General features: G+C 43.3%; 1 protein-coding gene across 1 annotated transcript in view; it reads left to right on the plus strand.

The window, feature by feature from the left end:
- The first annotated feature begins 346 nt into the window (after positions 1–346).
- The window catches only part of LOC126107947 (uncharacterized), a 72381-nt gene continuing 46939 nt past the window's right edge, over positions 347–25788 (plus strand). The window contains exons 1-2 of the mRNA XM_049913578.1: positions 347–359; positions 14715–14797. Of these exons, the coding sequence (XP_049769535.1) occupies positions 347–359; positions 14715–14797 (96 nt within the window). The remainder of the gene's footprint in view (positions 360–14714; positions 14798–25788) is intronic.

The following is a 25788-nucleotide window of genomic DNA, read 5'->3' on the forward strand; positions in this document are numbered from 1 at the left end:
AGTGCACATGGTTAATAGATTAACTTTAACAGCAGAAAGCCCCTATGTTGAAAGAGCTGTTTTCATTGTTTGATGCTAAATGAAGATAAGATGTTGACAGGGGATGCTTTTGACTCAAGCAGTGGTTCATCCAGAAATGCCCATATAATGTTAACACAAACAATAGTGTAAGAAGCAATCCTGTACTAGAAATAAGTATAGTAATTGCAGCGTATTATATTTGTCATTAAAAATTATACACAATGTTAACAATGCTGTGCATGTAAACTCCTATTAAGAGCAGATCATAAATTCAGAGAACCTGAAAAAGTATTTCAAAATGCTAAGAAAAGTAACAACAGCAAAAATGGAGCACAGTGGTAAATACATATGAGGGTTGTTCCAAAAGTAATGCCTATTTTGTCGTGGTGACTTCGAATGTCCACACCAGATGTCAGTGGTGTACTGCTAATGCTTGAACCTTCCTCTTTCAGTTGCTGGTGGTTTCATTGTTCTGTGGTAGGTGATGCCAGCAGAGGAATTCTCCAAAAATACTCTGATACGGACACGTGTATAAAAGAGCAATGTGTAAATTCCTCACTGCTGAAGAAAATGTAGTAATTGAAATTGATCAGTGCTTGCTAAAGGTGTATGGAGACCACACAATAGACATGAGCAATTTGATGCAATTAAAATGTTTACATTATTTTCAATATGTCACTTTTGACACTAACCTACTATTCATCATTAAATATTACAGTACAATCCCATCTAGTTACCTAACAATATGATGAATAAATTAAACCAGAGGTGTGCAACTAACATGAATGGAGTCACACTTCAACTAAGCTTTTGTGGCAGCTCATGAAGGTAATGCACTTCTGTTCTGGTTTTCTGCACTTAATACTTTACTTCAGACCTCTCTTCACCTCTTCAAAAATGTGCATTACTTCCTTGGACATCAGTCACTGCATCCAACCTTTAGGTGTGCTCCTGATTAATGCTGAAATGTCCTCTTGGGTCATCTCCCTTTCATGCAGGAGGATCTTCTGTAAGACCTCTCAACACCACTGACAGGCCCTTCTCCCCAGCTGGCCCCATGCATGCTGAGTAGAATTCAAATCAGTCTTCAACCATACCAAGCTGTAGCATGAATCTCCACTTCACCCAAGAATTCTTGTGAGAATTGTACATTTGGGCAGGCATGACATGCATAAGTGCAAAACCATTACCTGTAAATGGAGTGAAAGGCACATTATGCTTCAAAAGGATTTTGTCCATATACCAGTGTGTTGTAAGGCCCCCATGCTCCATTAACAGCAAATCCATTTTGCAGTATGCTGTAAGGCTCCCATACTCCACAAAGATCAAATCCATCTTTCAGTCATGATTCCTGCACTCATGGTCAAAGAACCACTGTGGAAAGGTGTCCTAGATGAGAATGTCCAAGGGAATATTTTCTTGAGGCCTTCTCCAGATCCACTCTACCATCAAATAATCGCATGTTTTTTGGATTGAAGATGCTTTTCTCCCAGTCTGCTTCAAATGATTTTTCTGACACTGACCCCTGTAACTTTCTGAAGTCTGTTTGGTGTGACAGATGCAGAGAACTTGGAAGTTATAAGAAGTTATAAGAAGTTGTAATCTCTTGCTAATGTTAGTCTTGTTGGGCCTGATACTGGTTTCCCTGGGTAGCCATAAGTTTTGCAGTACCTTCTAAGAGTTCTGAAATTGTGAAAGTTGTAGTAGTAATCTCTTCTGCAACATAATGTGTCTTCCACCAAAGCAGCAGCTTTTGCAGCATTGTCAGATCTTAATTCCATGTTTGCTGCAAAAAATCTGATAACACTAATCATAGAAAGATCATACACACACACATGATTGAAAGGAGGCCAACACAAAGAGCAACAAGTACATCAAGAACGGGAAGACAATTGCCTTACCTCCAGTGACATTTTCCAGGTTGCATGGGAAAGAAAAATTGAGGCCATTGCAATAAAAAAAAATAAGTTTGTTTGCTCACAAATACAAGATAAAGTGCTACTTTGATTAAATAGACAAGTACAAATCATGTATTAGATATTGCTTTGTGTGATGGTCAGTATATAAGAAAACTGTGGGGGATAATATAAACAACTACAGACCTATCACAATTTCCTCTAGTATTTTGTAATGAACAAAATAAATTCAGAAATAGTCCACAAGTGCCATTTGAGTCCCCCCCCCCCCTCCGCCCCCCTTTCCTTTGAGTGTGTACTCAATTTAGCCATCGGCAACACATAATGACAATGTACACATAATTGAATAAACAAATACAGAAATGCATATTTACAAGAATAAAAAGCTTAACTGTTAGTTTTGTACATAATGTTTTAAAAATTGAATTGAATTGGAAAATAATTGTCTTGGCTTACAATTCACACCAATTCTGAAATATCTTCATCAGCAAACACACACACACACACACACACACACACACACACACACACACACACACACACACACACACACACACACACACACACACCTTGGGTTTTAAGGGAGAGGGTAAAGGGTCATTCCAATCCTGGGAGCGGAAAGACCTTAGGGGGAAAAAAGGACAGGTATACACTCGCCCACCCACGCGTATCCACCCACATTTGGCCCAAATTATTTGCCTTTAAATATGTCTGCTTGTCTGTATGTGTGTGGATGGATATGTGTGTATGTGTGAGTGTATACCTGTCCTTTTTTTCCCCTCTAAGGTAAGTCTTTCTGCTCCCGGGATTGAAATGACTCCTTACCCTCTCCCTTAAAACCCACATCCTTTAGTCTATCCCTCTCCTTCCCTCTTTCCTGACGAAGCAACTGTTGGTTGTGAAAGCTTGAAATTTTGTGTGTGTTTGTGTGTTTTTTATTGTCTATCTACCAGCACTTTCCCATTTGGTAAGTCATGGAATCTTTGTTTTTAATATAACTATCACTTTATATAGATGAACGTCTTTAGTACACGAAAGAGAAGAAGCTGATTGAGGAAGATAGTAGCCCATACGCAGAAATGTCTTCATAAAGACCAACCGTTCACGGTCAAATTTGGGGCAAATAAATAAGATGTGGTTGACATCAGCTTCCGACTCAGGATCACTCACATGCTGGTGAACTGTAAATGTTGATCCAATGTAGATGTTGTGGGAAAGAGGCATGATTGAAGCGGAGTCTTATGATGGTAGAAATCGTGGATCGGTCCAGATGTGTCCTCATGAAACACGGCTGTGAAGGAATCCGAGGTTGTAGCACTGCGTAATAACCACCTTTTGTCTGTTGAGAAACGTTCCAAATTTCCTGCCATTGTTGTCTTGCGTGATCCTTGACTTCACGTAAGTAGTCTGTATAAGGAAGGTGCAGATCCAGGACAGTGCCTAAGGTTGCCGCTTGTTCGGCTAATGCATCAACTTAATCATTATAGAGGATACCAGAGTGGGAAGGTACCCACAACAAATGGATCATCCAGCCTGTGCGTGTGCTGAGAATATATTCAGATATCACATCCAAGATATAACTGTTGGTTGTTTTGTTCCATCGACTGTACTGAATGTTTTTAAGAATGCTTTGCGAGTCAGATACTATCTTTAAGTTCATTAGTTGTGTACCAATCCTGATGGACACAAAACCAGAAATAGAAATATTCATTGACCAATTGAAAGCTTCTGACGTAGAGTATCATCAGATTCCACCGTCACAAGTTGAAGAGTATATTTCATCTGTTAAACAGCTGAATCAGCGCCTCCCTGAGTTATTGTAAATGAGCAGTGAGCATCATGCATACTGTCAACTTTAAAACTAGTTCTGAACACTTAACAGAACAGAATCTAAATACATCCTTCAAGGATTGTTATTGTTCCACATCTGTTCCTTTGGTACATTTGCAATCTAAACTTAAACATGGAGGCTCATAAAAATCATGTTTGTACATGACCCCACAATTTCCTGAAAGGAGAAGTAAGAAACAATTACAATCAGCACAATTATCAGAAAACAACTTAGCAGTGTGACAAAGAATGATTGGCTTTTAATGAATAGTAAAAAGCTGTTGCACTACATTGTGATAATGTTCCAAACAATATGTACATTCCATTTAGTGCTCTAAATGATGAATTGCTTGGTCACAGTAGAAAAACCATGTTAATAGGATTATGGCAGCAAAGCAATGTAAAATGGAATGCACCTACAGTGTATCTTAATGCAAAATTGCAAATTCGTTTACTAAAATCTTCACTATGTAATGAGAAAACAGTAAAGAGTGCATATTGTGTTGCTTTCATTCTCACCTTAAATATGGGGTCACATTTCTGGGAAGCTTTGAAGAAGCTATCAACAGCCAAACTGCAGAAAAGATCCAATAGAATCATGTTTGAATGCAAACCTGTTTGTGTAAAGCACGGTTTAAGGTCACTGGTATTTTTTCTTCTTGCATGGACATTTTAAAAACTTTTATTCTTTAAAATGTAACACGTAAGGGCAGCATATCATATGTTACAAAAAACTGATACTCATGATCACTTTAACCAGACAAATCAAAACTTAATGACCAAAGTCAATACATACCAAAATGGTACTTAACACAAGAGTTAAAATTCACAAAAGACTTCCAAAAATTGAAGTCATTTTTGCTGGGGTACTTATGACGTTGGAAAAGTCAATTTGTGAGGCACTTTTGTAACCATGGTAAATAAAATATAGTCTCTTTCTAGTTTCTTAAACATAAGTTTCCTTTTTGTCCAGCCCAATAAAAGATCTTTTGTTCACTAGACACCTGATACTTCTATTTAGCTTTACTGGCAGAAATGCTCTATTACCAACAGATGAAAATGACAGAAAAGTCATATAGTGGTATTTCCTGGCACTAGCACTAAAATCTAACGCAATTCCATACTACTAATGTGTAATTACAAAAAATTAGATTATATAAATACAATGTCAGTTTGTTTGAATGTATACTAGGGAATGCATTACTCGGAGGAAAATTAATTGTACTTACATGTTGTTTACTACTTTCAGTTATTTGAATACCACATTGCAAAACTGGTTTTAGAGGATAAAATAGAAAATGAATATCCTGAATCATGGAAGCAAAATATATCTTATATATCACACTTTGCATTTTTGCTACCAAAAAGGGCTTTACAATCATACAGCATGGATAGTCTTCCCATTCAAATTCTGTCAAGACTTGCCACAACTAAGCTCTCAAGAAAACAGGTAAGTTTTTAGTCTCTTATATTCTGCATTCTAGCGTTAGTTGTTTTGCAGTAATACTAGCCATAACTTTTTCATTGCATCAGTAATATTCAGTGGATGCTAAGGTGCTTTCTGAGTTATGGAAAGAAGTAAAAAGTAAATTTTAATGCAATAGAATGAAATAACTAGAGCATTCCACAGTCATGTGTCATGTGTGATGTGTGACATTGTCAATTTTTTTTAGACTTTATTTTTCTGATTCAAAAATTGAATGTAACAACCAGTTAGCATGCAGCTGAAAATTACCTAGAGACAACTGTTGTTTACAATAATTTATGTTTAGAATGTTTGTGATGCATGAAATACTGAAGGAAATTACTGTGTGTTGGATGTGGTCACTTGCCATGAAAAAGTTTTTTCTTGATTGCACTTAAAAACTCCTGAACATAAGAATTTTTTAATAACTACATATTAGCTACTTACCCAACATACATCACGTATGGGACACTAGTGGTGGGAAACTGTTGTCATGTAGAACATTGTGAATACTTCTTTGTTTTATCAAAGAAAATACTCACAAGTAATTAGTTAACATTACAGTATTGTGACACAAAATAACCAAAATTTTCAACTGTCAAATTTATAGTCCCCTGCTGCGGCCAGGAACTATATTCACAATTTCATCATGGTAACAAAGTATGTCATCCTTTTTTTGGCCATATGAAGAAAATTGGGACCTTGGACTCATGCATGACATAAACTTCTACAGTGTCACAGTAATTTATTTCTTATCTGTGATGAACCCAGTGGTAATTAACAACACACTGGTTGATAGTGAAGTCCAGCAAATTCACCTTCAGCTCCAAAACTAACATAATCTGAAGAGAGCATTTGTTTTACACTGTGTAGCCTGTTCTTTTGATTCCATTTTGTGAAACTGTGAAATTTCAAGGATTGATAGAACATCCATCCAAGGACTTCTTTGATCAATTTTTTGAATCAGTCATCATTACACCTAAAAGATTTTTTTGTGTCAGTGAGCCTAAAGCAGAGACAAACATAAAATGTTTTGTTGAAGACAGTGCCAGTTCTCAAACAGTTCTGCAAAAAAGTGTAAATAAAAAGACAGAAAAGTGAGTGTTTGACAATCTTACAAAGAACACTGTACAAGTGGTTTCTCCAACCACTTCAACATAAATGGCTTAGGTGCAACCAAACATAATGGAGTGAACAAAATTTATGAACTACAGATTTTAATTCCAGAATGGAAAAATATTTGTCATGAGCATTTCCTTACAAAAGATAGTATAACAATTTTCAATAGGTTAAAAAATTTATGTATAGCCTCAAGTTTTTGTAGCACTAATAGTACTCACGGAGGCTTATGCGTACTTCTAAATAATTTAATAGAATATAAAGTGAAAGATGGTTTCAGTTATCTAAATAAAGGTGTATTTGAAAGCTGTGCATCTGAATAAGACAAAATATTATTACTGTATCAATATGCAGAATCCCAGATGTAGAGGTAACAAACTTTTTCTGATGTTAATGGTTCTCTTACAGAAATTCAGCAGTAAGAAAAAGAAAAGGGTTTTAATAGCTGCTGATTTAAATATAAATATACAATTGCAACCTGTAACTCAGTTTATGAACTTAACTGTAAAATTTTGTTTAAAGGTAAATTTCATGGAAGTCAAAACACAAAAAATTAAAATACAGGAGCCTGTATTGATAATCTTACCTAATTATAAATTCACTTGCTCTTGTATAAAATAGAAAGATACAGAAGTGTAGGCTGTGCTTCATAGTGGTCTGCCAGATCTCACAAACAGAAAACAGGTAGTTAAGTCATCAGGCAAGTGAAATTCCTTCTCTGAATTATTTTGCAAAGTGGTCCACAAGGTTTATTTCTGGGTCCAGTTTTATTTCTATATTATGCAAATGACTTGCCCCCTTAACATAAATTCACACTTTTAATTACTGATGATACTTCAGCACTTGTCAAAAGCAATGACTTGGAACAAATTCCCTCAACTGTTACAATTCTTCTAGACAGTTTAGGAAACTGGTTCCAGATAAATGGATTGAAATTGACTATTGGAAAAACATATTCACTACTATTTAAAACTAAAAACTCTAAGGTAAATGAAACTGACATAAATCGTAGAAACTAAAAATTGAAAGAAGCAGGTTGTGTTAAGTTTTTAGTAATGCATCTGGACCAACCTTTATCCCAGTCTTCACATATAAAGTTGTTAAAAAATAAACAGCCTGGCCTTCATAATGAAGATTGTTTTATTCAACTAGCATGGAGACAAAATAGTTTACAACAGCTATTTTGAGTAAGGTATGGTGTAATTTTTTTGGTGTAACATAAGCAAAACATTAGAACACTAAAATTTAAAAAATCTTGTTTGAAATACATGTAATACAAAACCAAAAGAAACTATTGCCTATTGTTAAGAAATTTAAAAAAATTTAAGTCCCCTGTTTGTATATTTATGAACTGATTATTTCTGTGAACAGTAACCCTGAGCTAATCATAGACGTAATTTTAAACATCAAAACAGCACTAGTAACAAGGAAGATTTCAGGCTTCCCTCTCACAGATGAAAGCTATGTGTACAAACCCCAGGTATATGGGCATGAATATTTACAATTTTCTGAGAGAAAAAATCCACAACATGGAGACAGGACAACTGAAACGAAAGATACGAAAGTTGTTAGTACAGAAAGTTGCTGTTCTTCAGAAGATTTCTGAATGATGTGAAAATCTGAGCAGGAAAGCAAATTATCATTAATTAAGCTTAAAAGTTTTATGTCAAAGGACTGTAATAATTATTATTTTTTACATTAATGCTGTTATTGAAATGTAATTGCAGTGTTGACACTTCCCCAGTACATTAAATCTGATTTAACTTCGTGTGTTATGGGACCGTAAAAATTCTGATTGTCATGAATGTAGATCATCCTCATTAGTTACAATTATTGCAGCAAGATCTAAAAGTCTTTTACACTCTGAACAACTGGAATATTTTCTCCTCAAATCATTATTTTCTCATGAACAAATCATTTTAGATTTCCCCTACTACTACTACTACTACTACTACTACTGCTACTACTAATACAGAAGGAGAGCATTGAAGATGGTGGCAATTTTTAGGGCTCAAACTGCAATGAGAGGACAAAATCAATCTATTCATTCAACCACTGTACTGCTAATGAGAATTCATTAAATCCAAAGAAATTATGGATCTTCCAGCTGCACCTCACTATTAGTGAGGCACATAAATGGTTAGTTAAGTTTAAGTAACTACTTTCATCATTTGTTAAGGGGTGGACAAAATTGCATGCCCTGTAAAATCACCCAATCACCTACACAATGGAATGTTGTTAAGAACTACAATGCACAAGAACTGTTGGAAGCTAAACCCCCCCTCCTTGCATACCTTATTCATAGTGGGAGAGCACCATCATTCCGGTGCTCAAACCCAGTAACAACCCACTTGATGTGGATAGCCCATTAGCCTCACCAACGTTATTTGTAAGCTGCTGGAACATATGGTATGTTGGCGGGGGTCCTGGAGTCACGTGGTTGCTGGCTCCATGTCAGGGCGGCTTCCGCTAGGGTCACTCTACCACTGATAATCTTGTGTCCATCGAGTCTGCCATCCAAACAGCCTTTTCCGGACTGAAACACCTGATTGCTATCTTTTTTTACTTACGTAAAGCATACAACACGATGTGGCAACATCATGTCCTTACCACATTATATGAGTGGGGGTCTCTGGGGATCATTCCAGATTTTTATCCAAAACTTCCTGTCACTCTGTACTTTCGGTGTCTAAGTTGGTGACTCCCATAGTTCCATCCATATCCAGGCGAATGGAGTCCTGCAGGGCTCTGTATTGAGTGTCTCTATTTTTAGTGGCCATTAACGGTCTAGCAGCAGCAGCAGCAGCAGCTGTCGGGCCCTCTGTCTCAGCTTCTCTGTATGCAGATAACTTCTGCTCCAGTACTGTTGTTGCTGAGCAGCACCTCCAGGGAGCCATCCACAAGGCACAGTTTTGGGCTCTAGCCCATGTCTTCCAGTTTTCAGCCGAAAAGTTGTGTATCATGTATTTCTGTCGGCGATGTACCATTCATCCAGAACCCACACTTTACCTTATTGACGATCCACTTACTGTAGTGGAGACATATCAATTCCCAGGACTGGTTTTTGACGCTCAATTGACTTATCTTCCTTATCTTTGTCAGCTTAAGCAGAAGTGTGGCAGCACCTCAAAGCCCTCCATTGCCTGAGCAACACCAGTAGGGGTGCAGATGACTCTATGCTGCTGCATCTCTACAGAGCCCTTTTCCAATTCCAAATTGACTATGGGAGTGTGGTTTATGGTTTATGGTTTGGCAGCGCCCTCAGCATTACATTTACTCAACCCTGTGCACCACTGTGGAATTCAACTAGTGACAGGAGCTTTTAGGATGAGTCCGATGACCAGCGTACTGGTGGAGTACACATGCTGCAGCCCATCTCCCGCATCGGCAGTGCAGATCGGGGCTAACGATTGCAGTTCTTGTGCAGTCCCTTCTCTCCGAACTGGAGTCCTTCCCTTTATCACCTTACTTGCGGTCCGCTCACGTGTGCCTCCATGGTGTACGCCTCAGCTGCAGCTCCATCTGTACCTTTTTCAAGGCCCTAAGGACTCCATTAACCCCGCCCCTCTCTGCTGTCACTTTCTCTAGATTCTTCATGTGGTCTGGGGCTCTAAAGTGGTTTACACCAACGGCTCAATGACTGATGGTCATGGAGGCTTTGCATATGTTCATGGAGGACATATTGAGCAGCACTCCTTGTCAGTTAGCTGCAGTGCTTTCACTGCAGATCTGGTGGCCAAATCTCGTGCTCTTGAATACACTCGCTCATGCCCTGGTGAGTCATTTCTGCTGTATTCTGACTCGTTGAGCAGCCTACAAGCTATCGACCAGTGCTACTCTCGCTACTCTCTGGTAGCATCCATTCAGGAGTCCATCCATGTCCTGGAACAGTCCCACCATTCCGTGGTGTTTGTGTGAACCCAGGACACATCGGAATCCCTGGAAACAAACTTGCCGACTGGATGGCAAAACAGGCGACGCGGGAACCGCTTCTGGAGATAGGCATCTCCGAAGCTGACTAGCGTTCTGTCTTACACCGCAGGGTTTTCTGGCTTTGGGAGATGGAATGGCATAACAGCATGTACAACAAACTGTGTCATTAAGGAGACTATGAATGTGTGGAAGTCATCCATGCAGGCCTCTTGCATTGAGTCAGTTGTCCCTTGCTGGCTCGGCATTGGTCATATGTGGCTAATGCATGGTTACCCACTCCGTTGCAAGGACCCACCTCAGTGTCGCTGTGGCTCCCAAATGACAAGTCGTCCACCTCTTGCTGGACTGCCCACTTTTAGCCACTCTGTGGCAGACTTTTAACTTTCCCAGCACCCTGCTTTTGGTGTTAGCAACAGTGCCTCCACAGCAGCTTTAGTTTTACATTTTATCCATTAGACTGGGTTTTATACTACTATGTTTTAGTGCATGTCCCTCTGTGTCCTCCACCCTAGGGCTTTTATGGTGGAGGTTTTAATGTTTTGCAAAGTGGCTGCCTTTCTCTTTTTATTGTGTTTGGTCAGCCACTGTAATCTGCTTTCATGTTTTACTCTCTTCTGTTTTTAACATCTTTTTTTTCTTGTCCTCTTTTGTTCCATTTAGTGTTCATTGTCTTCCCTTCGTTCTTGCAGCTTTTTCTTTCTTTCAATTTTGTGATATATGTTTCATCCATTTTATTCTCACATTTGTGGTATTGTTTTATTAGGACCAATGGACAGATGACCTCGTAGTTTGCTCACTACTCCCACCTCTAAACAAACAAACCAATCAACCTGCTCCCAACCCCGCTGCATCATGGCTCATATCCCTGTCATAGATCTTGATGCAAGACTTTTCCCATACCTTGTCCCACTACCACCACCACCACCACCACCACCTACTCTAGTCTGGTCACAACCATCACCAATACCATCAAAGTAAGGACTACCTTTGAAACAGCTCATGTGATCTACAAGCTAAGATGCAACCACCAAGCTGCAGTCTATCTGTGCATGACAACAGACAAGCTGGTTGTCTGCATGAATGGTCACTGGCAAACTGTGGCTAAGAAATAACTGGACCACCATGTTGCTGACCATGCCACTGAACACAATGTTCATTTTAACAACTGCTTCACAACCTGTACCATCTGGATCTTTCCCATCAACATTGTCTGATATTTTCTAACATTTGGAGGTGTAATTCTCCCTTAAATATGTCCTACGTTCACATAAACCTCCTGGGCTCAACGTTCACTGGCCAGTCATTACCAATCTGGCCCCTTCCCTGCTCCCAGTCTAGCACTACCTCTACCCAGTTGTCTCTGCCATCATCCTGGATTTACCATTGTTTGCTACCAAAAACTTAACTGTATTACATGTCAAGTTTTTTCTCTTAAGTTTGATTTTGTGTTAATACAATAAGAATTTGTAAATAAATTACTTCATATGATGCTGATTGTAATTTTGTTAATGAGATAGTGTGTTTATACATGATCATTCATCTGTTTTTTCAAATAATATTAAATAATGTAACATTTAAAATGAATGCATGTTTGGTGAGTTATTGTACACATTTACATGAAGGTTTCTGAATTGGCAATATACCCTTACCAGCCGTGTGTGTGTGTGTGTGTGTGTGTGTGTGTGTGTGTGTGTGTGTGTGTGTGTGTGTGTGTGTGTGTGTGTGTGTGTGTGTGTGTGTGTGTGTGTGTGTGTGTGTGTGTGTGTGTGTGTGTGTGTGTGTGTGTGTGTGTGTGTGTGTGTGTGGGGGGGGGGGGGATATTAGTATAGCATCCATAGTTTTGGTGGTTGCTAGGCACGTAGTCGATAATACCGATTGTTTCATTTGTATGTACTCTGCTTTAAAAGCTTCATCTCGCTTTACCTCCTATGTTCTTGAGATAGTGAAAGTCTCTCCCCCGGTTTCCTCCTTTGAATTCGTGCAGAAATTTCCATTGCTGGACTTAATTTGTTTCCAAAATATTTTTATGTGGCTTTGGTCATTTGCTCAACATTTGTGTAGCATCATACACCTCTTGTGGATAGCACCTTCATTTTTACTGATGATTCAGTAGGTGACCATAGTGCAGGATGCACCTACATTGGCAAAGAAAGTTTTAAGTATTGCCTCGCAGACCAGTGCTGAACTTCTATAGCAGAGCTATGTGACCTTTATTGTGCCAACTTGTACATTGGGCAACACATTCTCTAAATGTGTATTCTTAGCTTTCCTCAGTTTTCTACAGCGGCTGTGTGTCCTGCTTATGTCACCCTTTAGCAAAGCAGATCCAGGTTTGCCTTCTCATTTGTTGATGCTGGTACCAGTGTGTCTTTTGTTGTCTTGGGGAATGATACAATTGATACTGCTGGTAAGTCTGCATTTCTAATACCTAGATTTTACAGCTATTTTCTTTCCTCAAATGAACTGTGTTGTTGTAAGCAGGAACATTTGATTGTCGTGGCATAAACACTGGCCTCCCCATGTGATAAACTAGGGGAAATTAAACCTCTCCATACAGCTCATGTGCCTTCCCTTAGTCCATCTTGTCTTGATGTGGAAGTTTTAACTTGGTTCTGCATTGGACACTGTCTTTCCAGCCATTGCCATCTGTTAACACTAAAATGGAGTTTCTGACATTCGTAAGAAGGTGGAAAGGGGTCATTTTGACACCACATAAAATATTTTTGCATTTCACTTAGACAAATACGTTTAGTGTTCATTAATTCGTATCTTATTCTAACAATTGTAATAGTTATTAAATATCATTAATAATTTTGCTTATGTCAACAACAAAAATCTTACATTTATTGTTGCTAATGGCAACAAGTTTCCTAAATTGTAGATTTTCATTTATTAACTATTTGAACAACCTCCTGCACAAATTTAGTAGATTTGGTCCCTATTACTCTTGCATGTGTTCCAAATGTGGCTTTGTATTACTTTTCACTCAAGTCATTGAAATCTGCTAGACACACATAAATGAGGTGATTTCTGTTTTATGTGCATATTTTCCACTCAAAGCATTGTGGCACTTCAGTTTTCACTGTTCTTATTGCTCTTGCATATGCTGATTTACCACTTCCTCTGCTTTGTAGGTGATTTCAGTCCCATATCATCTTCCTTTGTCTGATGATCTTGCTCTTTTTTCACTAGAGTTCATTTGCCATCTGAAGTATGAACTACTTCCTTTCCATTTTCTTATTTGTTACCATGTTGTAGAAGATGATATAGATGGGCCACGCATTTATTGCCACCATGTCCAAAGTGTTGTAGAATTGTATGAGATATATGTTGGCGATCTCCTACATGCAGTCTTTATCCTATATTTCTTTTCATTGTGCAGTGTTATGGTTTCTGTGGTATGCAGTTATGGTGCAGTCTGTGTTTGCTACTATGGTAGTGGATGATGGAGTGTTTCAGCACTGGGCTTCCTTATGTCATCAGATTTCATCATGGATCTTGTTCATTATATCAACTAATGGAGTTTTCTTTAGTTTCTTAGAAAGCTGAAGAGATGTAAGAAAGTTGTCATCTTATGTCTTTCTTGGTTTACAAATGGCTCCAGCAGATGCAGAAAGATGTACGCTCCAATAGGTTGCTTCTCTATGTGTGTGTTCCCTTTGCCAAGGTGTGAGAAAGCATTAAATATATACTTTGTTGTTAAAACACATTTGTGTGGTTTGTTGGACATTAACTGAATGAACCATGAACCTGCATCTTGCTTTGCTTGGTAATAGTTGCCCATTAGTGGTTATAGTTTCTCTATGGTGGTAAGAATGAATTCCATTTTCAATTAACTTTCCCTAAATTTTGTGTGGATTTTTCATTGAAAAGGAGAAATCTGAGTAGCTCCAGAAATGTCCCATCTTGGCGTAATGTCCTTGATAAAAGTACACCCCTAAGAGTGCAACCAGATATCTACAGATATACCTTTTGTACAAATGACACTCTGGACATACATAATGGCTATCAGTTTCTCCAGTTACACAGTCAAGTCATTGTCACCACTTTGTGGATGCTCTAATGAACCACTGACAGTTCTCTGCTTTATAACTTACTGTCTGTTTTAACTCCCGCCCATTTTAATTTGTTTTTGTCTGAGCTGTCAGAAGGTCTAGCAAGTACAGTAAAAGCTGCAAAACACACAGCACATTCTGCTCATTATAGTAACATGGTGCAGAGGATTTTTTGTCTGGGAAACTTACCAAGTGTATCCCTGTGCTGTGAGGGGCTAGAAAGAACTCAGTTATTCATTGCCTCTCATAAGATGCGACTAAAAGGAGGCTTATACCTAGCAAGGCTTTTATGTTGAGGACTCTGCCATCAGTTTTAGCAAACTTCACAATCTTTTCCTTAACATTTCCGCTCAATTAGTTATGCTCTTGTTTTAGGGTTTGACCTCCATGGTGGTGGTGGTGGTGGTGGTGGTGGTGGTGGTGGTGGTGGTGGCAGCGGCATCATCATTATGCTTGTGGTTGTAGCCCCCTCATAACATGTGGATTGCACTGCTGATACCTGAACTGTAAACTCCTCATGTATGCCAAGGAGTAGATGCCTGTCTAATCTGGGGGCATCAGTACTCTGGGCAACAGCTACTGTGCCTGGTAATCTTTGCCGAGATAGTGATGCACACAGTCAGAGAGCCTCTGACTGAAGTGAGTGGCATCAAGGTGGATGATCCACAGTGAAACAGATCAAACTTGGCCATACTGGTGGCTATGCAAAAACAGTCATCTTACCTGGTCCTGATAAAAAGCAAGATTTTAATGCTGAGGCTTGCAACCCATGACATTACCATCTTTGGCCATGCTGTGGGCTGAGTTGGGCAAAGGATCTTTATCAATACATTGTCAACCAATCACAGACACTTCAGGACTGTTAAAAGTTTGGGGATATACCAGATAATATATAACAAACTTTACAGGATTCAAGGTGTCCCCATCAGGACCTAATACTACAAACAGTTGAACTGCATGCCTATCAAAGGCTGCACAGTCCATTTTGTTGCATTTAGAGGTCCTATCATCCTAGTATTTGATTGAAATATTCTGAGAAAATTAAGGTTATGGTTTTTTGGTGTCATGTTGAGTCCTATTTTCCTCCTATATGTTTTGAATGCCAGTGAGGCTAGTAGTGAACAACCCCCACCCCTCCTACATGCCAGATCATACCTCCTCTCCTGCCGTCCATTTAGTGGCATTTTTTGTCGGTGGGTTGTTAAACCCAGTCTTCTCCTTTGTCCTTTCATTTATCGAAATGTTCAGTTTTTAGGGAAAAGAAAATTCAGGAATATAAAACATTTGATGACCTGTCTTATTCAGATTATAACGAAAATTTAGAACATCTGCCCAGACAGTATGACGTCAAACTTGACAGATGTCAATGCCTGTTTGTCAGGGAGACATGCCAGCTTCCTCAACCCCTACACCCACATAAACAGTGATAACCACACCACCAGTGCTGCAAGGATTGCCTCATCCTCCTCTGGTACTACAGGGAACAGAACATCTGCCAAGGTGGCCCTTCCAGGACAAAACATATCAGTAGTTTCCCGCCACCCAGTGGCAGACAGAGCCACAGACTGATCATCTTAAAAAAGAATGGTCCCCTTCTGTTCCAGAAGTCAAAAGAGGAAAATTGTCTCACAAATTGAAACCTTACAGAGACAAGGAGGATAAATAAAAAGTAAACAGAACTCAGCTGCTCCAGTCGACATGGCCATGTCCTCTCCTCCTCTCCCTCGAGGTCAAGCCTATGAACACTGATAAAGAACCACATATTCAGGTGGAACAAACTCGCCAGTAAAGAAATTTGTACTGATGTTTCCCCTTCACTGCTTTCCAGTTCCCAGTCTGATGTTTCTTCAATGGAACTGTAATGGCTAGCATACCCACCTGGCCAAACTTCATCAGTTAATGGATACTTGCTGTGCAGTTGGTGTGGCGCTTCAGGGGACACAACCCTCAAAACCCAACTCCCTATTATAAAAAATTTACAAATTACAAATTCCATAGTACATATCACATTAATACGAAGAGGACATCTCAAGGAATTTACACACTTTTTCTGTCTGACACAGTGAGCAGGTGCCATCAACCACTATATTAGAAGCTGTGGCCATTAGTGTCTAGCTGTCAGTGAAGGTAAGAGTATGTAATATCTATCTAATCTACCAACGGACAGATGTGTACCATATCATGAGCTAGTGGTGCTAATGAAACAGCTGCCTCTACCCTGCTTCCACTGTTCCTCCTCCTGGGGTACTTCAGTGATCACAATCCTATGGAGAGCAGCAAATCGTCATCTAGCAGGTGTACAGTAATAGAGCAGTTGATTTTTAGAAGTGGAGCTGCAACACATCTGATACAGACCAAGGAACATACTCAGCCAAAGGTGCCAATCTGCAGCCTGAGCATCTCGTCCATAACCTAGTGGTCCATGTAAGGTGACCTGGGCAACAGCAAACACTTTCCTGCCTCTCTGTCAACCCATCAACCAGTGGAACATGTTGTGTCTCAGGCTCTTGCCAATAGACATTGGCACCACAGTGTTCTGAAAAAATAGCTGTAGTTACGGGAGAGCAGTGCAGGACACTTAGACGTAAGCACCATTCTTCTATGGAACATTTAATAGCTGAGAGACTTAGTGAAGACATGGTTTTTAAAAAAGAAGAGAAAGCACAAGTGTTAGTAACAGTGTGTCTCATGTGGGACCTCACACCCCAGTATCTCCCCCCTGCGGGTCCGGGGATTAGAATAGGCCCGAGGTATTCCTGCCTGTCATAAGAGGCGACTAAAAGGAGTCCATCCCCCTCACGGGGGTAGTTAGCGCCTGCGTCCGGAGACGGACGGTTTCACGACCTATAATCGTGGTCTTTTTGGTTTTTCACTTCTCGTTTCTTCCTTCCTTTTGTTGGTCCCTTTCTTTGCTCTTCTCCACCTCACTGTCTTCCTTACTCTTTCCCTTGACTTCTCCTTGCCTTCTCATTGCCTTTTTCTCCTTGCCTTCTCATTGCCTTTTTCTCCTTGCCTTCTCATTGCCTTTCTCTCCTTGCCTTCTCATTGCCTTTCTCTCCTTGCCTTCTCATTGCCTTTCTCTCCTTGCCTTCTCATTGCCTTTCTCTCCTTGCCTTCTCATTGCCTTTCTCTCCTTGCCTTCTCATTGCCTTTCTCTCCTTGCCTTCTCATTGCCTTTCTCTCCTTGCCTTCTCATTGCCTTTCTCTCCTTGCCTTCTCATTGCCTTTCTCTCCTTGCCTTCTCATTGCCTTTTTCTCCTTGCCTTCTCATTGCCTTTTTCTCCTTGCCTTCTCATTGCCTTTTTCTCCTTGCCTTCTCATTGCCTTTTTCTCCTTGCCTTCTCATTGCCTTTTTCTCCTTGCCTTCTCATTGCCTTTTTCTCCTTGCCTTCTCATTGCCTTTTTCTCCTTGCCTTCTCATTGCCTTTTTCTCCTTGCCTTCTCATTGCCTTTTTCTCCTTGCCTTCTCATTGCCTTTTTCTCCTTGCCTTCTCATTGCCTTTTTCTCCTTGCCTTCTCATTGCCTTTTTCTCCTTGCCTTCTCATTGCCTTTTTCTCCTTGCCTTCTCATTGCCTTTTTCTCCTTGCCTTCTCATTGCCTTTTTCTCCTTGCCTTCTCATTGCCTTTTTCTCCTTGCCTTCTCATTGCCTTCTTCTCCTTGCCTTCTCATTGCCTTCTTCTCCTTGCCTTCTCTGGTCTCCGCCTCGGCGTTTGAGACAGTCTGTCCTCTTTCTCCCTCTCTCTCTTCTTTTTCCTCTTCTTCCTTCCTCCCTGTGCGTGTCTGAAGGCCAACCCACGCGTTCGCACGCGTAGCCGGTGACGGGGTAACGCGTAAGTCCCCGCCCTGGGTAGACATGTAAGGCACGCGCGTACCCTCTGGTAAAGGCCAGGCCCGGGGAGGGGTGATTGCCTGAGCTGATACCTTCTGACCATGCCGATTGGTCCCTCCGTCTGTTTCTCGGGAGGTGTGACCTGAGGTGTAAACATTCACCTAAGGCGGGAGTGCCCTCTGAGAGGGTCCCCACAAGGAAGGAGCGCGCCATCGGAGACGCTGGCAATCATGGGGGATTCCTCCGCAATGGATTCTACTCCATCGCTTTCGACTTCGACCCAAAAACGGAAACGTGACCAGCCAACAGTGACAAAAGTACTACCGCCTGCCCCACAGTTCCTCGTAGTTTCTCGCACTGAGGACGGAAAGGATTTTTCCTCTGTCAACCCTTTTGTTATTCAGAAGGGCGTTGATGCCATAGCCAGATCTGTCAAATCTTGTACCAGGTTGCGTAACGGCACCTTATTACTCGAAACTGAGAGTGCCTTTCAGGCACAAAAACTGCTTCGGGCCACCCTCCTGTACACGTTCCCTGTCCGGGTGGAGGCCCACCGAACTTTGAATTCGTCTCGTGGTGTAGTGTATACTAGCTCCCTCGACGGATTGACTGACGAGGAGCTTCAATCTTTCCTCGCTGAGCAGGGCGTGACAGCTGTCCATCGGGTCATGAAAAAGGTCACCAACGACCTTGTACCGACCCGGACACTCTTCTTGACCTTCGATAGTGTTAAGCTGCCATCGCGCATCAAGGCGGGCTACGAGGTTATTTCTGTTCGCCCCTATGTCCCGACACCAACGCGCTGCTACCAGTGTCAGCGTTTCAGTCACACTCGACAGTCTTGTTCCAATGCGGCTAAATGTGTCACTTGTGGCAGGGATGCCCATGAGGGTGACTGTCCACCTCCGTCTCCTCATTGTGTGAACTGTCAGGGTGACCATGCCGCATCCTCCCACGACTGTCCTGTCTATAAGGACGAACGTTGCATCCAAGAAATTCGTGTCAAAGAGAAAGTGTCCACCTCGGCTGCTCGCAAGCTATTGGCTAGTAGGAAGCCCACGCTGCTCCCAGCGGGGAAATATAGTACTGTCCTCGCCTCTCCTCGGACTACCCGGGAGGTCGCAACCCAGACATGCGATCTGACCTTCAGCACCACGGTCGTCCGTTCGGCCAGTGCTAAGATCGCGCGGTCGACGTCTCCTCTTCCTCCCATCACACCACAGACACCAGCCACTTCCTCAGCTTCTGCTAAGTCGAAGATCCCGAAGTCAGATGCACGGTCCTTCAAGAAGGAACCATCCCGTGCAGACTTCCTCCGTCCCTCGACCTCCCAGCCTTCGACCGGTACTTCCACCAAACGTCCTTCCAAAAAGGCGCATAGGAAGCACAGTTCTCCTTCTCCGCCACGGCGCATCTCTTCTCCTGCGCCACCCAGCGGTTGCCGCCCCAGGCCGTCATCCGTTTCGCCTGGCCGCATCGCCGGTAGCCGTACATCTGGCCGTTCACCGGCGGAGGAAGCTCCCCCTCCCGGCCATCCTCCCGAGATGGCCGATGACCCTATAGACCCAATGGACGATGACTGTCCGCCTACTGATAGCGGCGGCAGTGCTCGCTCGAAGCCAGGCCCTAAGCGGCCTTCGAGGTGACCCCTTCTCTCATCTTCCTTTTCTTACGATGGCACTTATTCACTGGAATATTCGCAGCATTCGCTCCAACCGAGAGGACTTGAAGTTGCTGCTCCGCTTGCATCGTCCGCTCGTCGTAGCCCTCCAGGAAACGAAGCTACGCCCATGCGATCACATCGCCTTGGCACACTACACCTCTGTGCGTTTTGACCTACCCCCTATGGTAGGAATCCCAGCTCATGGAGGGGTTATGTTGCTGGTCCGGGATGATATTTACTACGATCCCATCACGTTGCACACCGGCCTGCAGGCAGTCGCCATCCGCATTACTCTCCCCACTTTTACGTTTTCCTTTTGTACCGTTTACACTCCCTCGTCATCTGCCGTTACCAGGGCAGACATGATGCAACTTATTGCTCAGCTACCTGCACCGTTTTTGTTAACTGGAGACTTCAATGCCCACCATCCCCTTTGGGGTTCTCCAGCCTCCTGCCCGAGGGGCTCCTTGTTAGCAGACCTTTTCAACCAGCTCAATCTTGTCTGCCTTAATACTGGCGCCCCTACTTTTCTTTCGGACACATCTCATACCTATTCCCATTTAGACCTCTCTATATGTACTCCCCAACTTGCACGCCGGTTTGAGTGGTATGCACTTGCTGATACTTATTCGAGCGACCACTTCCCGTGTGTTATCCATCTCCTGCAGCATACTCCCTCTCCGTGCTCCTCTAGTTGGACCATCTCCAAGGCAGACTGGGGGCTCTTTTCTTCCAGGGCGACCTTTCAGGATCAAACCTTCACAAGCTGCGATCGTCAGGTCGCACACCTCACGGAAGTCATTCTCGCTGCTGCTGAATATTCCATCCCTCACCCTACTTCTTCTCCACGTCGCGTACCGGTCCCCTGGTGGACCGCAGCATGTAGAGACGCTTTACGTGCTCGTCGACGTGCTTTACGCACCTTTAAACGCCACCCTACAGTGGCGAATTGTATTAATTATAAACGATTACGTGCTCAGTGTCGTCGTATTATTAACGAAAGCAAGAAAGCCAGCTGGGCTGCTTTCACAAGCACCTTCAACAGTTTTACTCCTTCTTCTGTTGTCTGGGGTAGCCTGCGCCGGCTATCTGGCACTAAGGTCCACTCCCCAGTTTCTGGCTTGAAGGTCGCGAATGAAGTCCTTGTGGCCCCTGAGGCTGTCTCCAATGACTTCGGCCGCTTTTTCGCCGAGGTTTCGAGCTCCGCTCATTACCACCCTGCCTTCCTCCCCCGCAAACAGGCAGAGGAGGCTAGGCCACCTGACTTTTGCTCCTCGAATTGTGAAAGTTATAATGCCCCATTCACCATGCGGGAACTCGAAACCGCACTTGGCCGATCACGGTCCTCCGCTCCAGGGCCTGATTCTATTCATATTCAGATGCTGAAGAACCTTTCTCCTGCGGGTAAAGGTTTTCTTCTTCGTACATACAATCGCATCTGGATTGAGGGACATGTTCCCGCATGCTGGCGCGAGTCTATTGTTGTCCCGATTCCTAAGCCGGGGAAGGACAAGCACTTGCCTTCCAGTTATCGACCTATCTCACTTACCAGCTGTGTCTGTAAAGTGATGGAGCGAATGGTTAACTCTCGATTGGTTTGGCTGCTTGAGTCTCGACGCCTACTTACCAATGTCCAATGTGGATTTCGTAGGCGCCGCTCTGCTGTTGACCATCTGGTTACCTTGTCGACCTTCATTATGAATAACTTCTTGCGGAAGCGCCCGACCGCGGCTGTGTTCTTTGATTTTGAGAAGGCTTACGACACCTGTTGGAGGGCGGGCATTCTCCGCACCATGCATACATGGGGCCTTCGCGGTCGCCTCCCTCTTTTTATTCGTTCCTTTTTAATGGATCGACAGTTCAGGGTACGTGTGGGTTCTGTCCTGTCCGACACCTTTCGCCAGGAGAATGGGGTGCCACAGGGCTCAGTTTTGAGCGTCGCTCTCTTCGCCATCGCGATCAATCCAATAATGGATTGCCTCCCACCTGATGTATCAGGCTCTCTTTTTGTGGACGATTTTACCATCTATTGCAGCGCGCAGCGTACACGTGTCCTGGAGCGCTGTCTTCAGCGTTCTCTTGACCGTCTTTACTCCTGGAGTGTCGCCAATGGCTTCCGTTTTTCTGCCGAGAAGACGGTCTGTATTAACTTCTGGCGCTACAAAGAGTTTCTCCCACCGTCCTTACGACTTGGTCCCGTTGCTCTCCCAATCGTGGAGACAACCAAATTTTTAGGCCTTACCTTTGACAGGAAACTTAGCTGGTCTCCACATGTGTGATATTTGGCCGCCCGTTGTACCCGTTCTTTAAATGTCCTCCGTGTTCTCAGTGGTATGTCGTGGGGAGCGGATCGAACCGTCCTACTTCGTCTATATCGGTCGATCGTCCGCTCCAAGCTGGATTATGGGAGCTTCGTATACTCCTCTGCACGGCCATCCATCTTACGCCGCCTCAACTCCATACAACATCGGGGTTTACGACTTGCGATCGGAGCATTTTATACCAGTCCCGTAGAGAGTCTTCATGCTGACGCTGGCGAATTGCCACTCACTTACCGGCGCGATATACTGCTTTGTCGGTATGCCTGTCGGCTACTGTCAATGCCCGACCATCTGTCTTATCGTTCCTTTTTTGACGACTCTCTTGACCGTCAATATAGGTTGTATGTCTCTGCCCTGCTACCCCCTGGAGTTCGCTTTCGTCGCCTCCTTCAACACCTTAATTTTTCACTCCCTGCAACCTTTCGAGTGGGCGAGAGCCACATGCCACCTTGGCTCCAGGCTCAGGTCCGCGTTCACCTTGACCTCAGCTCGCTCCCAAGAGGTCACCCCCAGTTCGGTCTACCACTCCCGTTTTTTGGAACTTCGTTCGAAGTTCATCACCATGACTTTCATTTATACAGATGGCTCTAAGACCAATGACGGGGTCGGGTGTTCCTTTATTGTCGGGGCACAAAGTTTCCAATACCGGCTCCATGACCATTGTTCGGTCTTCACAGCTGAGCTCTTTGCCCTCTACCAGGCTGTTCTTTACATCTGCCGCCACCAACATTCTGCTTATGTCATCTGCTCAGATTCCCTGAGCGCCATCCAGAGCCTCAGTGATCCGTACCCGGTTCACCCTTTCGTACACCGGATCCAACGCTCTCTTCAGCGGCTGGTGGACGTCGGTCCGCCGGTTAGCTTTATGTGGGTTCCTGGCCATGTCGGTATCCCTGGGAACGAAGCTGCAGATGCCGCGGCCAAGGCTGCGGTCCTCCAGCCTCGGACAGCTTCTTGTTGTGTCCCTTCGTCCGATTTTAGCAGGGTCATTTGTCGGCGCGTTGTGTCGCTGTGGCATGCCGATTGGGCTGCACTAACCGACAACAAGCTTCGGGCCTTAAAACCTCTTCCCGTGGCTTGGACGTCCTCCTCACGCCCTTCTCGGCGGGAGGAGGTCGTTTTAGCAAGGTTAAGGATTGGACACTGCCGGTTCAGCCATCGCCATCTGCTGACGGCTGCGCCGGCGCCGTTCTGCCCATGTGGGCACTTGCTGACGGTTAGACACATTTTAATGTCCTGTCCCGATCTTAACCAACTGTGCCTCGATCTTAACCTGCCTAATACTTTCGATGACATTTTAGCAGATGACCCACGAGCAGCTGCTCGTGTTCTTTGTTTTATCAATTTGACACACCTCGCTAAGGACATTTGATGAAGTTTTTTAATCCTATGCCTGTCAGTCTGTCTTTTATTGTGTTTTCCTTTTAGTAGTTGTTGTCAACTTGTGCCTCGCGGTGCATTTTTAGAGTAGTCAGGGCGCTAATGACCATTGAAGTTGTGCGCCCTAAAACTAAAAAAAAAAAAAAAACCAGTATCTCAAGTATGGGCTAAATGCTATCACATTTGTGACCACCCACCATCCAGTCATTCCTGGCATCTCAGTGGCAACATCTGTACTGATCTGTCATTGGTGAATATTTTGTGGCACACTTCACTGATTAGTCTGCATGCAGCAACTACCATTCTACCTTCCTAACATCCTGACTTGGAAACACCTGGCATTGCAAGTCCTTAGTCTTCCAGGCACAAGGCTTTGAATCATGCAGTGTCCCATTAGTGAATGAGAGTTTTGTGATGCTTTAGCAGTGTCAGAATGCAGTCCCTGGCCTTGATAAAATTCATAATCAAATGGTTAAACACCTTTTCAATGTCAGCATAAAATATATCCTGTAGTTTTCAATCACATTTGGCAGGAATGGGACTTTTCCTCCCAATGGATGGAGGGTGTTATTTCTATACTGAAAGTGCAGAAAGACCCTCAAATTTTGACTAATTATCAACGAATCTCTCTAATGTAAGGACTTTGAAATTACTTCAGTCTTCAACTGACTGTTGGTGTCTGGAAGCCAGAGCATATACATCACAATTTTAAAGTGGCTTTCAGGCATTCCATTGAATCACAGACCAACTGGAGTCTGCAGTGGGCAATGATTTTGCACTTCGCTAACACCTGATCACTGTGTTTGACCTACAGGAGGTGCAAAATTCAATCTGGCACCACAGGTCCATTCTGCACTGCATTATTGGAGGTTCCAGGCCTCTTTACCCATTTCCTGTACCTTGGACTGAGTATCCATATAAATGTGACTCTCAGCAACCAATACATACAGTAAACTGAGGCCCCTCAGGGAATGGTTCTGAGCATAACCCTTTTTATCTCATTCAACGGCAGCATGACTGCAGAGTGGGAGTGTGAGAGACTGTCATCTTCCCATACAGAAAGTAAGTTCTTAGGTTTTTTGGCAGTAAGTTAACATGGTTGCCACATGTATGCCAGTTAAAGGTAAACTGCATGAGGAAATTTAATATTCTCAGATTTCTCAGCAGCACCTTCTGGGGTGTGGACTGCATAGTAGTTCTGTGACTTTATGAAGTTGCTATTTTATCCCTATTGGACTACAGATGTGTTGCCTAAAGGTAATCAGAATCATCATTTCCCCCTGCGGGTCCGGGGATTAGAATAGGCCCGAGGTATTCCTGCCTGTCGTAAGAGGCGACTAAAAGGAGTCCATCCCCCTCACGGGGGTAGTTAGCGCCTGCGTCCGGAGACGGACGGTTTCACGACCTATAATCGTGGTCTTTTTGGTTTTTCACTTCTCGTTTCTTCCTTCCTTTTGTTGGTTCCTTTCTTTGCTCTTCTCCACCTCACTGTCTTCCTTACTCTTTCCCTTGATTTCTCCTTGCCTTCTCATTGCCTTTTTCTCCTTGCCTTCTCATTGCCTTCTTCTCCTTGCTTCCTCATTGCCTTCTTCTCCTTGCCTTCTCTGGTCTCCGCCTCGGCGTTTGAGACAGTCTGTCCTCTTTCTCCCTCTCTCTCTTCTTTTTCCTCTTCTTCCTTCCTCCCTGTGCGTGTCTGAAGGCCAACCCACGCGTTCGCACGCGTAGCCGGTGACGGGGTAACGCGTAAGTCCCCGCCCTGGGTAGACATGTAAGGTACGCGCGTACCCCCTGGTAAAGGCCAGGCCCGGGGAGGGGTGATTGCCTGAGCTGATACCTTCTGACCATGCCGATTGGTCCCTCCGTCTGTTTCTCGGGAGGTGTGACCTGAGGTGTAAACATTCACCTAAGGCGGGAGTGCCCTCTGAGAGGGTCCCCACAAGGAAGGAGCGCGCCATCGGAGACGCTGGCAATCATGGGGGATTCCTCCGCAATGGATTCTACTCCATCGCTTTCGACTTCGACCCAAAAACGGAAACGTGACCAGCCAACAGTGACAAAAGTACTACCGCCTGCCCCACAGTTCCTCGTAGTTTCTCGATCTGAGGACGGAAAGGATTTTTCCTCTGTCAACCCTTTCGTTATTCAGAAGGGCGTAGATGCCATAGCCGGATCTGTCAAATCTTGTACCAGGTTGCGTAACGGTACCTTATTACTCGAAACTGAGAATGCCTTTCAGGCACAAAAACTGCTTCGG

The sequence above is a fragment of the Schistocerca cancellata genome, chromosome 1 (assembly GCF_023864275.1).
Source record: "Schistocerca cancellata isolate TAMUIC-IGC-003103 chromosome 1, iqSchCanc2.1, whole genome shotgun sequence".
NCBI classification, from domain to species: domain Eukaryota; kingdom Metazoa; phylum Arthropoda; class Insecta; order Orthoptera; family Acrididae; genus Schistocerca; species Schistocerca cancellata.